A 21,227-nucleotide genomic window follows, 5' to 3' on the forward strand; every position below is an offset into this window, starting at 1 on the left:
ACAAGCAGATTACTGCTGCTTTGCAGGCTTCAGTTTGATTTTACAGCTCTGATAAGTCATCTGTATTGAGCTGCATCTCACAGCAGATCAGCCAAACAAACAATAAAGTCCCTGCATTCCTCATTACTGCCTTCTGCAGCTCAGAGAGTGAGGTCTGTCAGAAGCATGTACATAACCTGTACAGGACAGTGGCTGTGTTTGAAATGTGCTTGGGACAGTGAAGGACGTGCCCTGGTTAGGTCTGTGTGGAAGCAGGTGCTTGGGGTGGTTCCTGGAGGCTTTCCAAGGGCACAGTGGACATGCTGATGCACATATCTGTGAGCTGTTATTTTCTGAAAACACTGACTTGGTGTGATGGCTGTGTTCATGATGCCTTAGCCAGAATGGTAACACTGAGCTGCTGTACATGTACGGACAGAGAGAAAATACGCTTAAAACTTTTACAGAAGGAATTCTGTGTTGGAAAAAATCCAGTCAAGTGGTAGCCTATGTGTTTTATGGCATATCTGAGTAACCTTAAAAACTATGATACCACGTGTCTGAAATATTAACATCACTGACCACCAGAGGTACAACTGCAGGAAGAACCATTTCTGAAGCTTCAGATGTTTTTTTACTTACTGAAATACTATTCCAGTTGAAGTTCAGTGATGTGGATGCCACGACCACCTTCATACAAACCTTGTGCTGGTTTAAAGTGCTTTATATTCTGTCACTGATGTTCTACAGATAAACAGTCTGAGGACAGCCTTGAATGAGCTGCTCTGTGATCAAGCAGTGCATTGTGGACAAGAGCAAGTGGCAAAGCTGCAGGAGAATATTCGTCAGAAGCTTCTGTGGTAATAATTTTGTAAAAATAAGATCTTCTGTTTCACAGTCTCAGCAAAAATGAGTGATTGCTTGAAACATAGCTCAGATTAGGCTTTGGAAGAATAATACATGCTCATTTAATGATGCATTTCATATACTTTGTGTATTTATAAAGCAATATTCTTAACAAATTCAGACTTCTTGTGGAAACACTGGTTCTTCAGGGAAGCCAAATCACTTAGGAGTCAGAAAGCCTAGACTGTAAAACCTGTTCTACAGGATACCAGCTCTTACATATCCTTGGTTTCTGTACCCATGACAAATCTAGTGGAGTCCTATGGCATAACAGTTCAGAAAGATTTAGAATTGTTCTTTCCTGTACATTAAAATTTGAATCATGTGTGCTGCCTTTCTTCCCTCAGCAGACATGTGCAGGATAGGTGTTGGCCTAGTGAATTAGAAGTGCCAGGCAAATTTAGGAACTGAAGGAAGGCCACCTGCCTTTTTTCCCAGCAAGCCTCCCTTCTTGTAAGTGAAGCAGTGGTTCTGAAAAGACCATTGTGATTCAGTGCAGCCAGCCTGGAGAATTTTTCAGCTTATAGTCTGGGAGAAGGAGTGCAGTGAACTATCCCAGGAACAGTTCCTGTCTGTCCCTGCTGAGCATAATGTGAAAAGTCTTCCCTTGTTTGTACACTCAGCATGAATTTTAGTGCTCTCACCAGGAGAATTTTTCTTATCCTGACCTAGCTCTCTACTAAACTGTCTTTAAAAGAGCTCTGATCCATAGTCCATAACATAACTTTTACCAGCCTCATCTCTAAGAAATAGGACTTTTTTTTGCCATTAGAGCTTTGCTGAAGTAGCTGCATGATGTCAGAGTTACTCAGTTCATTGTGCTGATAAAGATCAGAACCCTGCTCTTTCTCAGGGATACCAGATGATCAGAGCAGCTGTTGATGCTGATTTTTCAGGTCTTCCTTGGTTTTGAAAGCAACTGCTCTCTTACCTCTTGGGAAAAAAAAATGCTAAATTGCCTTACATTAAAGCAAGCACCCTTACTTCCTTTTAGCAGAACTCCAAATAAAATTTGGGTGGATTCCATAGTAAATTAGCAAGTCAGCCTTTCATTTTGAGGTATTAGAAATTAAATTAAAAGATCACAAGCAATGGAGAAGTCAAGGAACATGGATAGGCAGAAAGAGGCAAAGCCAGAGCCCATGTCTGGAGGTGACTATGACAGTAACAGCTCATGCTGGGACATCAACACTTACATGCTAAATTGAAGGCACTGAAATGTCACTGCTATTTGTTCAGACATGTGAATACTTGCTACAGTTTGGGCACCTATTTTGGGCTGATTGTTCAGACATCTCCAGCCAGCTGGGAGGGGAAGGGTCAGACCTTGGCACAGGTCCTGGGCACTGACATGCTCCAGCTCAGTCACTGCTGACTGCCTGACTCGGTCACTCTCATCAGCCCCAGGCTTTTTGTCTTCAGGATTTTATACCTTTCAGTGGGATCCTTTCTCTCTTGGAATTTTTGTACATTTACTGGTTGTCTTCTAACAATCCTACAGATATTTTCATTTGAACTTTTATTTTCTAGTATTTTTGTATGTTTTTATTTGAAGGAATAAACTGATTATTGTAATGATTTCTTCTTTTCCCTTATGTAAAATGTTTCTTGGTTTTGAATATTTTTTTCCAGTTGTACTTTCTGTGCTTTAGAAAAAACATTTATTAATTCAAGTACATAGGTAAAAATTTAGCCTGAACAATCTTTCATAACTGTTTTCCATTTTTCAAAAGCTAATTGTATTTACAACATGTCACCACTACTTAAGAATAAAATCAGTTTTTGAAAAACACATCTAGACAGAATTAATTAATGTCTGCTACTGTTGTACTTTGCACAGCTTGGGGAAATAACTGGAGCAGACAGACAATCTATAGTAATTGAGTTGTCATGCAAAACAAAATACCCTAAATATAGCTGTATTATACATTCTGGTGAGTAAGCATACATAGAATGTAAGGAATAAATTACAGTTGCAAATTCTAGTGCTTTGTAAAAAACCTGTCATTATTTTCGTTAGAAGAAAATACATTCTGATACATGATACGTCCCTGTGAAAATTTGTATTTTGACTTAACTTCACTGTACAGGCAAAGTACAGAGAAGTGAACAAATCAGACTAGATTAAGAGGGAAATTTAAGATTCACTTCAGCACAGACACTTGTAAATACCTGGTTGTATCTCATATAAAAAAAAGTACTTTGTCTTTTTAATTAACCAAATACAAGTTTCTTAAGGCTGTATTTATGTAATTTCAGTTTAATCTGTAAATCAAAGCCTCGAGACATCATTGATCCTACTTGGTATGAGAATCCATATGCATGGAATCAGGTAAGGGTATATACATTTTAAAGTATTTTTGTTTTGGTTGGGTTTTTTTGAGTACTCCAGTACTCCAGTTAGTTAGGAGTGTTGAAAGGGAGAACTTCTGTGGTTATTGAATTTGAAAATACCAAAAGCACTATAGGGTTAAGTTTAAAGCATAAGAACTTCTATTTATGTAATCAGTTATGACTGTTTATAACCTGTTTTTGTAGAGTCTGTTTAGTTGTTGGATGACTTGGTTTTTAATTTTCTGTATATAAATAATTAGTATTTTCAAACAGAGCTCTCCATGGTTTTAAGATGAAAGAGGCAACTTCACATTTGTAGGAAGTTAAAATTTTCTATTCTTTCTGTTAAGCAGCTGTAGCTGCTTTTTCCTGGATGCAGTGAATTTTAGTTTTGTTTTGGGTTGCTGTGGTTTGAGGTGGCTTTTCCTTTCTAGGCAGACAGAAATATGGTTTATTTTAGAACAAGTGTGGTGGGGTCAGTCAGGAGGGCAATTTTCTCGAGACCCAGGGAATTTAATCAAAACACTCTCCTAGCTTCCTACTCTGTTAGAAATCTTACCTTTCTTTCTGTAAGGGGTTCTGCAGGCTACTGGATTTCCTGAAGAACAAGTAGAGTTTCTTTAATAAAAAGGGGATGAGAAATTAGTGAGTGCAGGAGTAAAAATGCTACACACACCTTCCCTGTGCCTCTCCCACCCTGCAGCCCATAAAGGAGGGGTTTGGGTCACGCATGAAAAGAGGGACAACAGAGAACAAACACCAAGGGCACTTACTTCCAAAAGGCATTTTTTAGAGTGTGTTGTGATATACTGCCTTAGGCCAAAGTGTTCCTATTTTCATATTTCAAATTCAGTTAACCTTGGATTTAGGAAGATAATATACTTGCTTCTGCTAGTGTTTCTCTTCTATAACAAGCTAATGTGTAGGCCTTGGATAAGGATTTTCCCCACTTCATCTGAAGAATCCCAGGACATCTTAGATCATAAAATACTGCCTGTAATGCTTTGGAATTGATCGTGGAATAGTGTTCTGAAATCATGGCAAACCATGAGAAAGTATTTTGTAGCCCTGGCTCTTTGGTTGCAGTATGTGACTTGGAACTGAAGTTCCTATATGATTTAAAACTCAGAAGTCTTCAAGACCTTTTCTTAGCTATGTTATGTAGGAAAACATTAGGAATGCATTCTGACTTTCATCTTGCTTCTTTTGACTAGGTGGTTTCTCAGTGGATTATTGATGAGTCTGAAAAGCAGCATGGAAGAGGAAATTTGGTTTATCATCCCCACAGGCTTGTTTTGTTGAATGATTAAGTATTTTTAGAAGTCTTTCAGCATGAGGTATTACTAGTCTGAAAATTACTTCTGTTTTGTACGCATATTTTGCAAGACTGTTTCTTAAGATTAGTACAAGTGTACTGAAATACAGATTGGAAAATGTTCCTGTGTTTATGAAAAAGTTGAGGTTTGCTGCCCTAGAGGAGACAAGTTGAGTCATAAAAGAAACTGATGTAAATCAGGATGCATTTTTCATTTTAATAATACTTCTAAACAGGTTTATCACAAGGTACATGAAAGATGAAGCAGATCTAGGCTTAGTTGATAATTTTCTGTCTAAAACTCAAATTAAGGGGCATGACTTTTTTTTGTCTGTAATAGCAAGTTGCATTTTCCTGTTTTCTTTTTATTACTTCTTAAAAAAATATGCAACAAAGGGGGTTGCAGTTTTCGTTAACCAAGAAAGAGATCAGAAGAAACTGATGATCTAAATTATATATCTTCATACACTGGATACAATTTTTTCATTAATTTTTTGTACAGCAAAACATAACATGATTTATTTTCCTGTATGGCAGAAGAATGCTTTTGAATTACTGATGTGTGGCACTTTGTTTCATCCTTTTGACTTATTTTTACCTCGGAGATCTTTAGCCTTAAAAATGAGGTCAGTGGTTTCAGAATAAAATGCAGAAATTAAAATAGAATGTTTTTCTCTCTTCCTTTGTGCAGTTATACTTAATAAAAGCAAAATCTTGTTATTAAAGGTATATGGTTGCATTCATGAAATACATCAATACAGAAACTATATATGGAAGAGTATTCATTTTCACTGTTCACTCAGTGATTTGAAGGTCATGTGATATCTCAGTCATCCTCTGAAGGACAGAGAATCAGTGGTCACCATAAGGAAGTGGAAGATTCTTGGAAAACAAGGGGATGCTTAAAATATGAAATTATTTTAAGCTATAATTAGAGGGATGACTGTAACGGGCACTTTCAGTGGTTTATTAGAGCATTACTTCCTTTGACCCATTTTAGTGGTCCTTGGGAATTATAATATAGTCAGTGAGAGAGTCTAACAGAAAAATTGTTTCTCAAGTGGCTTAGACAAGAGTTGTACACCAGCCAAGTGTTGTACACCAATTAAGTGTTCCTGTTAAACACCTTCAGGGGCAAGTGGAACAGGCAAGATTTCAGGTGTTGCTTTGTCCATTAATGATGGGAGTTTCTGCAGGAAAAGGAAACTTGGCAATGCACAAAGGCACGACAAAAATAAAGAAACTACTTCCACATAAGCAACACTGGGGTTTTTTGTTTGTTTGGGATTTTTTGGGTTTTTTTTTGGTTTTCTTCTTTAGTTGTTCAACTCTTTCTCCCATGTGTGGGTCCGTGTGTGTGACTGTGCTGCCACCAGGTGGGGGGCTGCTGTGGTACAGAACAGCCCTGAAGGAAACTCAGCATCCTTCAAGTCAGCCTTGCTTGGGTGATGTTTATTTGCAGATCAATATTTACAGTACTAACATTTTTAAAGGAGCTGTTGTATTTTATTGTTTGATTTAGGCTTCAACAGCATTGCAAAGTCACTTGAACAAGTTTAAATAGCTTCAGGATTTCCATCTCAAAGGGTATGTCACACTGGAGAAAGAGGTGTTGCAAAGTAGCAGTGTCTTTGTGGCTGTGAACCTGATCCCACTCAAATTTGTGGCTTTTGAGGGCTATTTCCATAAGAAAAAAGGCCATAACTACTTGTCAAGATTTGCTTTATATCCAGATGCTCACCAGCATGGAGCAGAATGAGACTTAACAGTTTACTCTGTTTCTTCACTGAGCCCAAGTGGAAGTATTTAAATCTATAAATGATCAGATTAATGCTCTTAAATTCCTCCAGTAGTAATGGTAAAGTGTACAGACAAACTGTACTGACAGGTGCTTCTAGAATCTGAAACAATGTGCATTGACTATTCATAATTCCTCCCAAAGCTGCAATAAGACCTGCTAGCAGTTTTAAATCAAAAGGAGATTTTTGCCATTCCATGTAAATAATTTTGGAATTTACTGCCGTGGGTTCTCATGGAAATCAAATATATAAACAAATAGAAAAATTAATTGGAACTCCAGGGAAGGCAGATCCTTCAGTAACTGTTAAAATTGAGGAACTTGAACTCCCTACCTTACTGAATTCCAGAACCTCAGGAAAATAAACTGAAAGAATGTCTATTTTTATCCTTGCCCTGGTGTTTCCTTATGACAGGTGTATGAGTGGAGAATATTGTTAATGAATCCTTTTACAGAGAAGTTAAGAATCTTAATTGATTCTTGGTAGTGCTGCAAAGCACTTGCTCTGTTCTTTCAGGAGAATCACATTGTCAGGATGAACAGCAGAAGGGAAAAGGATCAAACATGGGAGTTGCAGTTCCTTCCCCAAAATGTCTGTGTGTAGGGATGAGGGTGCTTTGAATGAACCCAGCTGGGTCCTGCTGGGTCCTGCTGAGCCTGTGGCCACTTGCACCATGGCAGCTGTGCTCTCTGCAGGGAGTGCAAGTGGGGAAATCAAGGTGAGAGCACATGTCAGTGTGAAGTGATCCATTTCCAGAGAAAACAGGACTGTCCTCTTTTAGCTGTATGGAATTGTAGGAGGTACAGGTGAGTGCATGTACCTGAGAGATCCTGTAGAAGCTTTGACCTTTCCTAGCAGAGTTGTGCTGTTGTTGGCATCTATTCCAAAAGCTTGCCCATGCATTTTACAAGAGCTTTTGTTTACAGTGCAAAGAGAGAACTGAGTTACCAGGGAAAGGAAGGCCAGAGATGGCATTTGAGTAATGAAGGGGTGGTGACTTCATGGGCCACACTCAGTGCAGTCCTGACAGGTTGAATGTGATGCCAGTCTACATGTTACTGTTAGAAAAACACATGTATTAGGATAAATTATGGAATCATGGTTTAAACCAGGATACAGGTGTTGGGCACAGACTGCAGGAGTTACACTGACCTTGCTAAGTTGTTAGCAGGTTTTTCAGGGACTGGAGTAACACAGAGTAGGGTTTGTCTACTCACAGGGGTGGGGTAGAGGTGAACAGAGAAAAACCCACCGTTAGTTGTAGTTTGATTTGGAGTTTCTTTCTGGAGAAGAACCTTGAGAAAAGCAGATGAAACTCTGAAGAGGTTAATAAATGAGAGAAACATGATGCAAAGATGGTATGTCTGAGATATTTATTAATCCTCCAAAGGAGTGTTGAGGGAAAAGGCAAGCTCTGAGCTGATCTGGTGAATCTGTAGGAAGATAAATTGCTCTTTTCTTGAGCTCCTTGGGTAGGCGTATTTGTCATCCCTGTCTGATGCTCCTATATTCAACTTTCACTCAAGCTCCAGGAGTGTCTGTCTAATCTCCCAGATCTATGACTTAAATGCCTCGAGGAAGCAAAGGTGCCTGCTCCCTCTGCTGAGACAGCTTTTCCATCCTGCAAGACAAGGACAGGACATTCCCAGAGATACCCCCTTCAAGGGAGGGGACTCACCTCCTTTACATCGCTCTGAGTGATGGGGAAATCCTGGCAGATGTTTCTTGGCACATGGATGAGTTTATGGATGTTTCTCGATCCCAGTGCAAGGGGCCAGAGAGCTGAGCTTGGGTGCTGCTGCTCAGTGAGTGCTACTGATGCTCACTGCTGAGATTGCTGAGAGGGAAACGGGTTGAGGTGAGCTGCACACACCATGAGCCTTCCTGAGGAGTCAAGGCCTTCACTTCTTCACCCCAGCAATTCCCTCCCTCACAGGGAGCCACCCTGGGGAAAGAGAGAAGTGGGGTTGCCATTTGGTTCAGGGGAAGGGAGGAGGTGAAGAGTATGGTTGAAATGCTGGCATTCATTTCCTCTTGTGCTCCAAAAAGTCCAGATGTTGCTTTTTGCTCTGAAAAATTGCAATCAAAGCTTCTTCCCTCAGGGGGAGATGAGTTCACTACTTTTTCATGTCATGTTTATGAAACTTGTCTTCTCTCTAGGCCAATCAGAGTGATGAGCCCCAGGTGCTCCACAAACACACCAGTGTAATGATTTTCTTTTCCCCTCCTGTATTTGTTCTTCATGCCATGTGGAGAACCATGGAGGAGTTTTAAATATTTCACTTCTCTCATTTTGTTTTCTTCCTAAACAGAGCATACAGCACCCAGGGGTACCTTTCTCAGTGTGCTTGCAGAAGGAAGGGTACAGCTGTTGGCAGTATTTCAGCATTTACAAAGCTCTTTGTTCTCTTTTTGGTCTGTTAATAGCAAAAATCTAGAGTACATAATCACAAAATGACTAGCACAGAGGATGCATATGTATGTATCTCTGGGGTTTTTTCTTTGTCTAATAAGGGCAGAAAGGCCACATTTAAAAGACAGGAAAGTATATAAGATTTTATTTAAATTCTTGATACAGACAGTATCTTCCACAGCACGTATTTCAAGAGATCACAGAACATAGCTTCAGGGAGTTCCTCTCTAGTTGAAGATGTTAGCTCTGTCTTGAACTACTTCTACTTGGTCTTGACAGCAGTTGTGCAAACACCCTCCTCCTGATCAACTGCCAGATAAGATGGGAATTCAGCAGGCACAGTTTACATCTGATTATTTTACATGTTCTCCAAGGAATAGATACTGCTTGAATTTTATATATAAAGGAGAAGGAGGTAGAAAATATGCTGGGAAAAACACGAAGTGATTGCTGCTGATGGCAGTTCCTATTAGAGTAGTTTCTGAGGCTAATACATTTGTAAAGATGCTCCATATGATGTCAGTGCTGCAGGATGAGGAATCTACACAGGGAAGCACAGTCTGTGATAACTTGGGAGCTTCCAGAGGATACACAAGTGCTTCTGGAAGGAAAATTTCACACTTCCTAAATGGATGCTTTCAGCTGAAGGACAGGGACAGTAGCAGAACAATCCATCTAGAGATGGATGTACAGTAACAGTGTTGTAAAGCTGTTGTAAATCATACCCTGGACTGGAATCAGAATGGAGAGGACTTCTCGTATACTTCCTCTGTGCTTATGTGTGAGAAGGCATTCCCTAATGTTACCTTTATTTTCATATTAAAATGCAAATTTTTTCTTAATTTTACTGCTGCCAGTTTTCATGTTACTCTTTTTAAATTTATTTGTATTGAGACAATTCTTATTTTTTTTCTCTATTTTTCTGTTAAAACAATATAGTCTCGTGATTGTTTGACAACTGTAAATCCAGTTACATTTAATTTAGATCTTCTAGAGCAGTTTCACAAAGCTCCTGCGTTTATCTCATGCTAAGTATTGACATACAGTCAACTTGAGTTGGCTCCCTTTTGATAAAAGCTTTCCCAGGTCAGGATCATTTCAATAACTAGTTTTAATATAATCTGAACTAGTTTTTGTCTCAAGTAAATGAAAAAGCTACCAGAAATTTTTCTGAAACACAGGGAGGTAATGATTTAGGACCACATTATCTGCTCCAAGAAGCAGTTAAATGTCTATAGTTTGCAATATTATAGATTTTTTTATTTACAGTCTCTATAAACACAAGGATTATTTGTGCAACCCCATCATATGCATTACTGCTTGATGCATGTTATGTGATGTCATAGTAGAAGACTTGGCCAGAATAGCCAAGTATTTGAGGTATTGGACATGATCTTCAGTTCTCTTGTTCTTTTTTATTTAGTGCTGGAGATTAAAAGGAGATATGTTGTATATTTTAGCTTTTGTGGATTAGTAATTCATGGAATTGGAATAAAAAGGAACCTTTGGGATGGAGATGCTGTTGGCATTTGCAAGCATTTACAGAAAAAATAGTTGTTTGGTTTTCTCATAGATATTCAAAGAATGTTAGAGGCTGAGGAAAATTTGTCTAGGACTACACTACAAAGGTGGCTGCCATGCGGTTTTCTACCATGTAGTGTCAGTAAAAATTGATGCAAGGTAGGAGAGAAGTTGAAATTAGCAATTCTGCTTTTATTGCAGTTCATAGGAATGATCTTACTCCCTTGGATATACCGGTATTTGACAAAGCACCCCTTCTGTTTCAGAGAATTTCTGAGATACAAGACGGTTTAAAAATTACTTGCTAAACAAGCGAGAAGATCTTAGAGCAGCAGAGTAACTTTCTGTCTCCCTGCCCACTCCCAGTTCTTAACAACTTGGTGTGATGGCTGTCATATTGTTCTATTAATTGTTACTGTATCTTAAGCTCAGCCAGTACATTGAGTTATTTAGGTTGGTATTTTGACTGAGTTCGATCAGAATGCAGAATTCATGAGCTGAGAAATTCATGAACCAGCATAATGAACACCACATAGGGAAAAATAAAAAGTGTGATTAAGTCAGCTATGAATAGAAGAAAAGGAACACTGCCTCCCAGTCTGTTCCTTGGAGGTGATTTCCCCAGAGCAGGGAGGAAGAACATCAGGATGGTGAGATCACTGTGCCCAAGGGCACAGCAGCCAGGCATTTTTGGAGCTGATGAGTGAAGCATGAGCTAAGCAGGCTGCAGAACCAAGGAAACAAGCCAGAGACCACAGCATTTTTATTCTGGAGGGGAGGGTGGTGGTGGTGGAGGATGAAAGCCCAAAAAGCATCCAGGTGGGGTCAGCAGAACTGGACCAGTGATGTAGACCTCAGTGGATGGAAACACTCTCCTGTGCAGAGCAGTGTCTTCTCCAAATCACCTCTGTGCAGGTAGGTTTCCTAGTGCATCTCGGCCAACAGACTGCTAGGAAAACTCCAGTAAAGATATTTCTGACCTGCTGTTCAAAATCTATTACAAGTTTCACACATCCAGACCTTCCTCTTGTGCCAGAAGTACTCCAGGTGTACTGTTTTGACAGTCTGCAGGTTTGTGTGCTCCACCTTCACTTCCTGCTGATAAGCTGGTGTGTGGGTCAGAGCAATCTCCTGTCCTCCCTGAGGCTGATCATAGCACATGCTTTATTAACTCAAACTCCTGGCGCTTGTTCCCTTTTCCTGCTTGCATGTCAGAATGGTTTTTTTTAATTTTGTTTTATTTTTTAAAGCCTTAAAAAGCATTCTAAGTTTATCTTGCCTGTAGTCTCTGTGTGGCCTGAGGCTCATACTGCACTACAGTGCTCATGTATACTGCCTCCTTCCCGTGGTATTTTCCTTCTTAATGCCAAATCACTTCTCTTGCTTTGCCTAAGGCCATTTTCAGCCTTCTCTTGCCGGTGCCTACATCCCGGTAGCTCCCAAGCACCAGGTGCAGGATCTGGTGCCAGCTCACGCCCCAGAGGTAAAGGAGAGGTAACTGTGGAAATTTCTCCTAGCTGAGTCACTTCACTGCTGCTCTTGGCTTGCCAGGTCTGGAGTGGCATGTTTTGCATCATGGGCGGTTTTTATAGAGCTATGATTCCGAGGCTGAGATAGGATCACTTTTTTGGTCAAATGGTCACAAGGCCTTCCCAGTGCCTCACTGGCCAACACAGCCAGACTTGGAGATGTGATTCTGTTCCCAGAATGGAGCCCAGAGCCCAAACCTCAGTTTTCTGACAGAACTAAAGAAAGGCAAGAATTAACAATCTGAAGCATGAAGAAAAGCAGGGATGGCCAGCCTCTCTTGCAAAGTGGTCCATCTTCTAATTCTGCTACCACTTAATGTCCTATCAGGATTTGTCTCGGCATTTGCACTGGTGTTTTAGTGAATGAGTGTTTCTATGAGACTTGACACCTATACCAGAAATGAAATTCCAGTGGATTCACCACCTTTTAACACAGAAATACCTCCACACCATTGCCATCTCAGAGGGCTCTCGGCTAGACAGAAAAGTTTTGGTCCCATCCACCCCTCAAAGAAAGGGGAGTTTAACTTGTATAGCCCAGTGTAAAAGTTTAACAGTATCTGCTTCCCATCCTCGTATCCCTTGTCACTGTAATCTATGACTCTTGGGGCTGCAGGCTGAAAACTTGGGGCACAGCATGAACTCTGACCTGGATATTCTGTCAGCAGATCAAACACAGAAGAACTAAAAACAAAAACCCTAAAATCAATCAAGTATCTAAGTACTGTTTTAGCTCATAGTCAACTGTTGTAAATGCTTGATGTGCACTGTGGCTCTCAGGAAACTCTGGTTGTTACTATATTATTATCCACCAGTAATTACGAAACTAATTTGTTGCAACTAGATGTCTTCTAGATAAATGAATTCAGTAAAAAGATTAATCTTTCCCCCGAGGTATGTTAATTGACATGTAACTGCCAAAAAAAATAAAATTACAAATTAGTCATTTAGTTGAATATTTAATGTAGAATGTTTCTTGGGTATTTTTCCAGTCCAAAGATCCAGTATATCTTGATTAGATATTAACACTGCTGTCTCCTAATCACTGAGCCAGTTGCATAGTCAGAAAAGGCAGTCAGGTTGATCAAGTGATAAATCTGTTGGGACTACTCCTGACTGCCTCTTTGACCTTCTTATGGCTGGGAATAGCTTCCAGCTCTTATTTGCTCCACCACTTCCAGGGACTGAGGTGAGGCTGACCAGCCTGTGGCTTTCCATCTCCTCTTCTTCCCATTCTTGAAGTTAGACATGACATTTGCTTTCTTCCTCAAGAACCTTCACCTGATTGCTATGACCTTTAAAAGGTTATCAAGTATCCTCAAATTCCATCTGCCAGTTCCCTCAGCTCTTGTGAGTGCAACCCATCAGGTTCCAGGGACTTGTTAAGGTCTGGTTTATTTAAATATTCCCTAACCTGATCCTTCTCCAGTGACAGGAAGTCTTCCTTGTCCTTCATCTTACAATGGTCTCAAGTGCCTGGGATTCTTAAAGGCAAATACAACCAGTGAAGACTGAAACAAAGGTGGCATTGTCGGCTTTCCTATTGTCACCAAGTGTCCTGCATAGGCCCACCTTTTCCCTAGTCACCCTTTGGCTGCTGATTTACCTTAGAAACCTTTCTTGATGAACCTTCATATCTCTCTGTAAATTAACTTTCAGGTGGGCCTTGCCTTTCATAACAACATACCTGCATATTCTGACAGTATCTCTAAATTCCTCCTGGGACACCTGTCCCTTCTTCCACCTCTTCAACACTTTCTATGCTTAATTCTTATCTGGAGTTCCTTGTTCATCCATGCAGACCTGCTTCTACCTGTGCTTGAGCTATTCTTTGTTGGAAGGGACAGTTCTTGAGATCAGAGAAGGTGATCCTCAAAAATGGGTCAAAAATATATGGAGGTTTCTTAAGAGCTTCATTATTTTTTATGGATGATCTAACTAGGCAGTCACCTCAGCTATTGTGAAGCAACATAAATAAAGGTTCATCAGAGCTTCCAGAATGCCTGCAGGAAGACAATGTGTTGGACTTGATTTTCAGACAGCAATTAGCTGTGAGAGATCTCACAATTGGTCACACACAACAGCGTTTTCCTTTCTCAAGATCAAACAAACTCCACAAATCCTGGTTTTAGAGAAGAGGGTCTCACCTTTGGTTAGCAAACTGCAGCTTTGCTGTAGTTTCTCCAAGACAGTTCTGTTCACTCAGGCCATTGTCTGTGTGACTCTTTAGCAGCCCTTTGTCTCACCCAGTTCTCACTCTGGGCATGTCAAAGTTCTGCAGCACAAGTGGTCACTAAATAAACCTGGGATACCTGACCACAGGTCAAGCAAGGCAGAGCTTGTTAGGACTGCACTGAGTGTGGCCCATGAAGTCACCACCCCTTCATTACTCAAATGCCATCTCTGGCCTTCCTTTCCCTGGTAACTCAGTTCTCTCTTTGCACTGTAAACAAAAGCTCTTGTAAAATGCATGGGCAAGCTTTTGGAATAGATGCCAACAACAGCACAACTCTGCTAGGAAAGGTCAAAGCTTCTACAGGATCTCTCAGGTACATGCACTCACCTGTACCTCCTACAATTCCATACAGCTAAAAGAGGACAGTCCTGTTTTCTCTGGAAATGGATCACTTCACACTGACATGTGCTCTCACCTTGATTTCCCCACTTGCACTCCCTGCAGAGAGCACAGATGCCATGGTGCAAGTGGCCACAGGCTCAGCAGGACCCAGCAGGACCCAGCTGGGTTCATTCAAAGCACCCTCATCCCTACACACAGACATTTTGGGGAAGGAACTGCAACTCCCATGTTTGATCCTTTTCCCTTCTGCTGTTCATCCTGACAATGTGATTCTCCTGAAAGAACAGAGCAAGTGTTCTGCAGCACTACCAAGACTCAGTTGAGGAACCAGGGGTGTCATTCCCCTCATTTTTTTGGCAACCTCTGTGCCCTGTGGGTATCAGCTGGCACAGCTCACAGATGCAGCGTGTAGGTCACTGGTCTCTTTGAGAAAAGGAAAGACAGAGGCTGAAGCAAGGGGTGTGGGCACTCCAGGCACTGCCTGCCTTGGAACGGTCTCCCTTTCCTGAGACCCACAGCAGATTAATTTCTGTTCCCCAGCTCCTCTTTCAGCTACACCCAAAATGCTTTATGGGTGGCCCTTAATTATGAAGGCCCTAAGCAAAGCCTTGAAACTTTGCTAGGTGGTTCGTCTCTGCCCAGTCCTGACCTTCCTCTGCCCTTCACCTGTTTCAAGCACCAGCCAAGGAACAAAGCGATACTTTCTTGCTGCTTTTTTTTGTTTGTTTGTTTTTAGTTATTTTCCCTGTCTTCAACACTCTTCTGTATTCAAACATTATCTTCTGCCACCATTTACCCACTCCAGCTCCAAAATCCCCTCCCAGGTAGATGATATTCTTTCCCATGTTGATATATGTGCATGATTCAGCTTGCTTAAAGCAGAATTATTCTACCTGCAGCAGGCAAAAGAGGGAGCAGGTTTTCTTCTGGTTTGCTCCTTTCCTTTCTTGCTGCTGTTTCCAGTGTTCTAGAAAATGACACTGAATTCTTTAAAGGAGGTCTAAGCTCATGCAACAGATATGGAGAGTCCATTGCCTTCATGAACACCAGTTAAATACATGAGAAAGGTCATGCTGACAGACTGTAGGGCTGGCATCCAGCTGTTGGAGACCTGAACAAACCACCTGTGAGGGCAGAAACTTTCCAACAAGTGACATCAATATTCCTTCTCATGTATGGGATGCTGTGAGGTACAGAATGTTAAGTATCACCTTCCTCTGTTAATTGCCACTTTGCTATTCTGGTTCCAAAACTCCCTCCTTTAAAATTGCAGCAAGTCCAGAACTCATGTCCATTAAGTGATGCAAGCCCATCATTCTTCTCTGCTTGCAAGGAAATCACTTACTTGGATGTAGCTTTGCCAATTAAATTTTCACTTTTGTTGCTTCCAAGCTTATGTTCTGAGATGCACAGACTGTGTCTGCTGTTGAGCTGTTAGAAATGCTGCAATCAGTTCTTCCATGGAAATGAAAGTTCTAAGATTGAGCTCTCTGCCCCCAGGTAATCTGCTGCCTGTTGCATAATTCCAGGGAATGATGAGCATCTCCACTGTGTTTCTTTATCTATTGTCAGTATCTCTTATTTAGGTATTATTCCTATGAATTCTGTTTTTGGTTTCTCCGAAAGTGGTACCACTTGGTCTTCTGTCCTTCAGCCTTCTGTTTGTGCAGTGAGTAATTTCTGGACACTGGACATCATTGTATAATTTACTTGGGCTCACTTCTCTAATCCAAGGATGTCATTCAGAATTCTGTATTTCATATATGTATATTCCAACATACAAAGTGATTATCAGGTATATGCAGTTAACAGCATAAAGTTTTGATTTTTTTAAAATGAAAAACATTTTTTAATTTAAAAAGACAAAAAAACAGTGTGTAATAATAAAAAAAGGATTTTTTTGCCAGGAAGATTTTGAAAAGCTGATTATTCTGTGAAAGAAAGAATTGAATTTCTGACCAACTCTAGTAATCCTGCTCAAATGGAACTTCAGTTTTGTTCTTTCTAGAGGGAGTCCCACAGAACCTAAAATGACCTTTCTGTTGAGTTTAAAACTCTTCATCACATCCTTTTCATGTGATCTTGATTACTTCTTTTACTCTGAGTAGCATAGGGAAAAGAGCACAATGAATAAGGATGCTTTGAGATCTGTGCCAGAAATCTATGAAGGAAGTGGAAAATGTTTCTTTGATACGTAACAGGAATTAGATGCATTTTTTTTCCATTCTTTTGAAAAAAGTGTTTCCCTGCAGCAGATGCACAATGTTTGTTTACTTAGAAAATTTTGTTGTGGATGTGTCAATGCACACAGTGTACTCCAGCAGCTGGAATTACTACACAGTTTGTTTCTGCCTTCAGACACTGCTGGGTTTTGTTCAATAGCCTACAGTATAGATAAAAAAATGTAAGTAGCAGCTGTGCAAAAAGGGCTTGGGGGTCCTATGGATAAGTCATGTTTGAGGCAGCAAAGGCTCCTTGCAGCGATGAAAGCGAAGGCTAGGCTGCACTAGCAGGACAATTACAGCCAGCGGACACAGGGGAGTGATTACTGACCTCTATTTGGCCCTTGTGAGACCACATCTGGAATTCTGTGCCATGTTTTGGGCAACTCAGACAATGAGAGATTGACAATTCGGTGGAAGAGCATAACTTTTATTTGTCTTGGAGTACTAAGTAATAGAAATTGGAAGTAGAAGAAATTGCTTGGATTATCCCACAATCCCTGTTTTTACCTTGAGATTGAGTTACATTTAATTTAGAAGGTTCAGTGCAGGATACAAATTAAGTTCATATGACCAGGAGCCAAAAAAATCCCTAGCACATTCCTCCAGGGAGTATGTTCTTCCTTTAAGTCCTGAGTAAGTCAGGCACTTCAGTGACACGTTTAGCCTCCAGGTACCTGTGCAGCAGCTACTTCTCAGCTCACGCAGACCATGCTCCTCAGCAGTTACTGTCCCCAGTAATTGGCTCATTGGGTTTTTTAGCCAGTTCTTTGCTGATTTTGCTTTACAGTTAGCCAGTAATAACAAATCTCATGACAACACACCTAGAGATTTATCAGATTTCCTTGAAAACAACTTCAGCGTCCTCACAGCTGCTGTCCTACCCGATCCTTAAAAGAATCCATCAGGATGGAAGCCGAGGGTTCAGATTAGGACGCTGGAATGGAGGGGTCAGGGGCAGGGGTGCTGCCCGTGCCACGGTCCCCGTTTTGGGAGACGCTGGGTAGGCAGGAGTCGCAGCTCCCACCTTCTATCCCTTGAAGGAAAAAGGGGACGACGCAGGTGCTCTCGCCGGGCTGACCCTGAGCCCTGTGTCCCCTCGCTCCTCCCCGGGCCCAGAACGCGCCGCTGCTCTTGGCTTCTCCTTCAAGCATGAAGGGCTCCGAGGTCCGCCCGGGCCGGCGCTGCCCGCAGCGCAAAGTGCAGGGGGCGGTGCCGGGGCTGCCCCTCACGGGCGCTGCCCCTCACGGGCGGGCACGGCGGCTCTCCCCGCCCCCGGGGCAGCGGGAAGGGGCGGCCCCGCCGCCGCCGCCGCCCGCCCGCCCCTACTGCTCCCCGTTGTCCGGGCGGCCGGGAGGTAGCGGATCCTGCGGCGCGGGATGGAGGCGGCGGCGGCGGCGGCGGCGGGACAGCCGCGCTCCCTGCTCAGAGCCCTGGCCGGGCCCCGGCCCCAGGAGCGCCCCGGCTGCCCCCCGGCCTCCTCCGCCAAGGCCGAGGCGAGGGTGCTGGTCATCAACACGGGCGGCACCATCGGCATGGTGCAGGACGTCAAGGGTGAGGGGCCGGCGGGGGTGTCGGGGCGGCTGCGGGGAGCGGGCCCGGCCGGGGGGCGCTGCGGCGCGGTTCGCGGTTCGGCATCGCTGCTCTGGGAGGCTCCCTCTAATGCCCGGCTCCCGTCAGCCGGTTCAGCCCGTAGCTCCGCTGATGGGCATCCTTGTGAGCGTCGCGGCGGCAGCGGCGGCTTTTGGCAGGGAACAGCGTGTTTCCTGCAGCGTGCGTCCTCTCTGCCCTACCTCGCGCGCTGAAAATGAAACCAACGTAATCGCAGTGGTCGTGCCGGCTCTTCCTAGCCCGAAATGTGCCGCTGTCACCGGCCACCCAGAGAGCGTGTGCCTGGCATTCCTGCTGGGAAAGGCGTGGGCCGCTGGAGCTGGTAGCCGTGACAGGGATTTTCCAGTGGTGACCTGGCAAGTGTGGCAGCTGCCAGCTGTCAGGATGAGCGGGATCGGATGCGGTGTCAGTCACCTGCCTTGGGACAGGTTTCTGCTGCTCTCCCAGCAGCTCTTGCCTTCCTCCATGAAATCACTGAAGAGTTCTGCCTTTCCTTACCTTACCGGAGGAGGGGGAGACTGATGAAAAGACTAGGTATACCAGACTGTCTCCCAGCAGCTGGAAAATGTTTAAATCCAAAACTGAACACTGAGATGTGTCAGTATAATGCCTGCATTTTATCTGAAGGCTTCTTAGGTGCCTACAGGTATATGCTGTGCATTTTTAGGTGCCCCTAAATGTCAGCAGATAGGTGCCCAAACTCAGCTGACACCTCCACAGGCCCCCAGTCCAGCAGCTGGTTAGAGTGGCACCTAAGCACCCTTCGATCATCACTCAGTAGGCACGGATCCCAAGGGACACTAGGAACATCAACCCGTTAAGGTGCCTGAGGAAAAAATGGATTTCAGTCACGTCTGACTTGCTGTAAGGCTGGGTGCTTGCCGGAGTCGGATTAGAGGGAAACAAGGTAACATAAGGAGTAGGAGTGAGAGGGAAACAGTCCAGTTTTTGTGCGTGTCTATTTAGTTTCTTTCCTGGTTTACTTGGAAGGTGGTGAAGCATCCCAGGGATTCCACAGTGTGTGTCTGTCTAGATTCAAAAGCATGGGTACTTGTGATCCCTACTACAGAGTTTTGTGCCCCTGCCTGAAATACTGTCTCTGCTTCTTATTTGTAGGGTTAAAACACTTGGGGCTTCACCTCGTAGTTTTCTAGTCCTTTTTTTTTCTCAGGAGATGGGGATTGGCTGATCTTTATTATTGTAGTAAAGATGCTATAAGGAGTTCTTTGTTTTTTATGGCTGTCATCTGCGTTTTTAATCTGTCAAAACTTTAAAGAAAAGTCCGTATTTCAATGCCATGTGCTGACTTGCCTTTCTCAGTTTGCATTATTTATACTAAAACAATTTCCTTCTTTTATTGCCTCAGCTTTCTAAATGCTTCTTTTAAGTGAATAAATTATAATAACGTGTCTCATTCTTTTATGAATGAACTTTATAACCTCTTCTCATTTTCTATGTTTTTTTTCTTTTGCTTAACAAGTGTCAATCATTAAAGCATGTGCAAACAATCTAGCAGTTAGAATCCAATGATGCTGACTTGCTGCATCCTGAGGGAGGTTTTGACCTGCTTTTCATACCCACATCTAGCTGCAGAGCAGCCAGAGTACCTCTTTCAGAATATTTGGCAGTCTTTAGTGTTCAGACAGAAGCTAGTGAAAGGGCATGGGAAAGGCAGCATGCTTCAAGGAAAGATACAATAGATGCTCATTTCCTTTATTTATCAGTGGATGGAAAGTGCCTGTTTACAACGCTTCTTAGAACTACAAGTGTTTTACTTCAAACATGGTGAAGAGAAGTAACTCATCTGACATCTCCAGCATGACTTGGAAATTCTTGTTGGAATTTCTGCACACCTATGTTACCTGTGCAAGAGTAATTTTCAGAGGATGAATAGTCTGTCTCAGTTTATGTGACTTGGATGACAACCAGACTCAGGTGCAGACTCTTCCAGTATCTGTTTTTGCTGTCAAATCACTCCAGTGCATTTTAAAAGTTTCTTACTCCTACTTATTTCCTCCTACATTAGTTTCTTTTGGCTTATCAGTAGCTCATTTCAGAAAGAGAACCTTACTGCACACCAGAGTGAGGTTACTGTGATAGTGATCTTTCCATCAAGTTTGTGCTGGTGCTTTCAGGAAGATATTTTCCTTGGGCATGTGGGCTAGCTCTCTTTCCTAGCTTTTACCTGTAATAAGGGAAAACCCCAGCAAATTCAGGTAGAATAAAATAAATACCCTTAGAAAGATTGCCTACCTTGGAAGAGTCTACTTAGGTAGCTTAGTTATTTATGTGTCTTTTTTAGACATACTAGTTTGCCAAAGGACTGGTTGCTGTAGTCTAAGCCTTTTTCTGTTTAAAATCTGTATATCTCACTTCTGAAAGCTCTAAGTAATGTGGCTGCTGCAATTAATATTTTTGCTCCCTGTTCTCTGCAGCAGCACAGGTTGTAGGATAGCTCGTTTGGCAGGTAGCTATAACTGAGTTATCTATAGCATCAGAACAAGCAGAGTCCTGGACTGCAGGTGAAACAGAAGCATGATTGTACTCCTTGGCCACAGGTGCCTGTTTGCCATTTTGCCTTTGTCCACCTGCTCTGTGATCCCAGGGCTGGCCAGCTGACAAGGAACAGGATAAAAGTTGATGAGAGCTATTTGGACAAGTCACACAGCCTGCCCCTTCTCTGCAGGGGTGAAGTTACTTTAAATACTTGGTCAACAAGCTTGGCTTACAAAAGCTGTTTTCCATGTGTAATAAAGTAGAAGTGTTCCCCCTTGTTTGCTTCTTGAAGCTGTAAAGCAGAAATCACTGCTAGAAGTGGATGCATGTGAGGGGCTGTCTAGGTTGTAAGTGGGTCATCTTGGATACATCTGTGGAATGCCTTAAAAAAAGGGTTTACCTTCAGTGCAAGCAATTACAGAAAAATCCTGACAGATTTGTGGTTAAGAGATGAGGAACTTCTGTTTATAGAGAAGGGATTAAAGAATGTTAACGTACATCAGCTCTCCAGTTCCTGTGGCAAA

The 21,227-nt window shown here is 42.3% G+C and overlaps 2 protein-coding genes across 2 annotated transcripts in view; both read left to right on the top strand.

The window, feature by feature from the left end:
• The window catches only part of TDRD9 (tudor domain containing 9), a 66,355-nt gene extending 61,826 nt beyond the window's left edge, over positions 1-4,529 (top strand). The window contains exons 34-36 of the mRNA XM_062494758.1: positions 730-839; positions 3,145-3,217; positions 4,434-4,529. Of these exons, the coding sequence (XP_062350742.1) occupies positions 730-839; positions 3,145-3,217; positions 4,434-4,529 (279 nt within the window). The remainder of the gene's footprint in view (positions 1-729; positions 840-3,144; positions 3,218-4,433) is intronic.
• A 13,446-nt stretch (positions 4,530-17,975) lies between these two features.
• The window catches only part of ASPG (asparaginase), a 42,179-nt gene continuing 38,927 nt past the window's right edge, over positions 17,976-21,227 (top strand). The window contains exon 1 of the mRNA XM_062495404.1: positions 17,976-18,150. Coding sequence (XP_062351388.1) covers positions 17,976-18,150 — 175 coding nt within the window. The remainder of the gene's footprint in view (positions 18,151-21,227) is intronic.

This window comes from Cinclus cinclus, chromosome 6, assembly GCF_963662255.1.
Source record: "Cinclus cinclus chromosome 6, bCinCin1.1, whole genome shotgun sequence".
Lineage (NCBI taxonomy): Eukaryota > Metazoa > Chordata > Aves > Passeriformes > Cinclidae > Cinclus > Cinclus cinclus.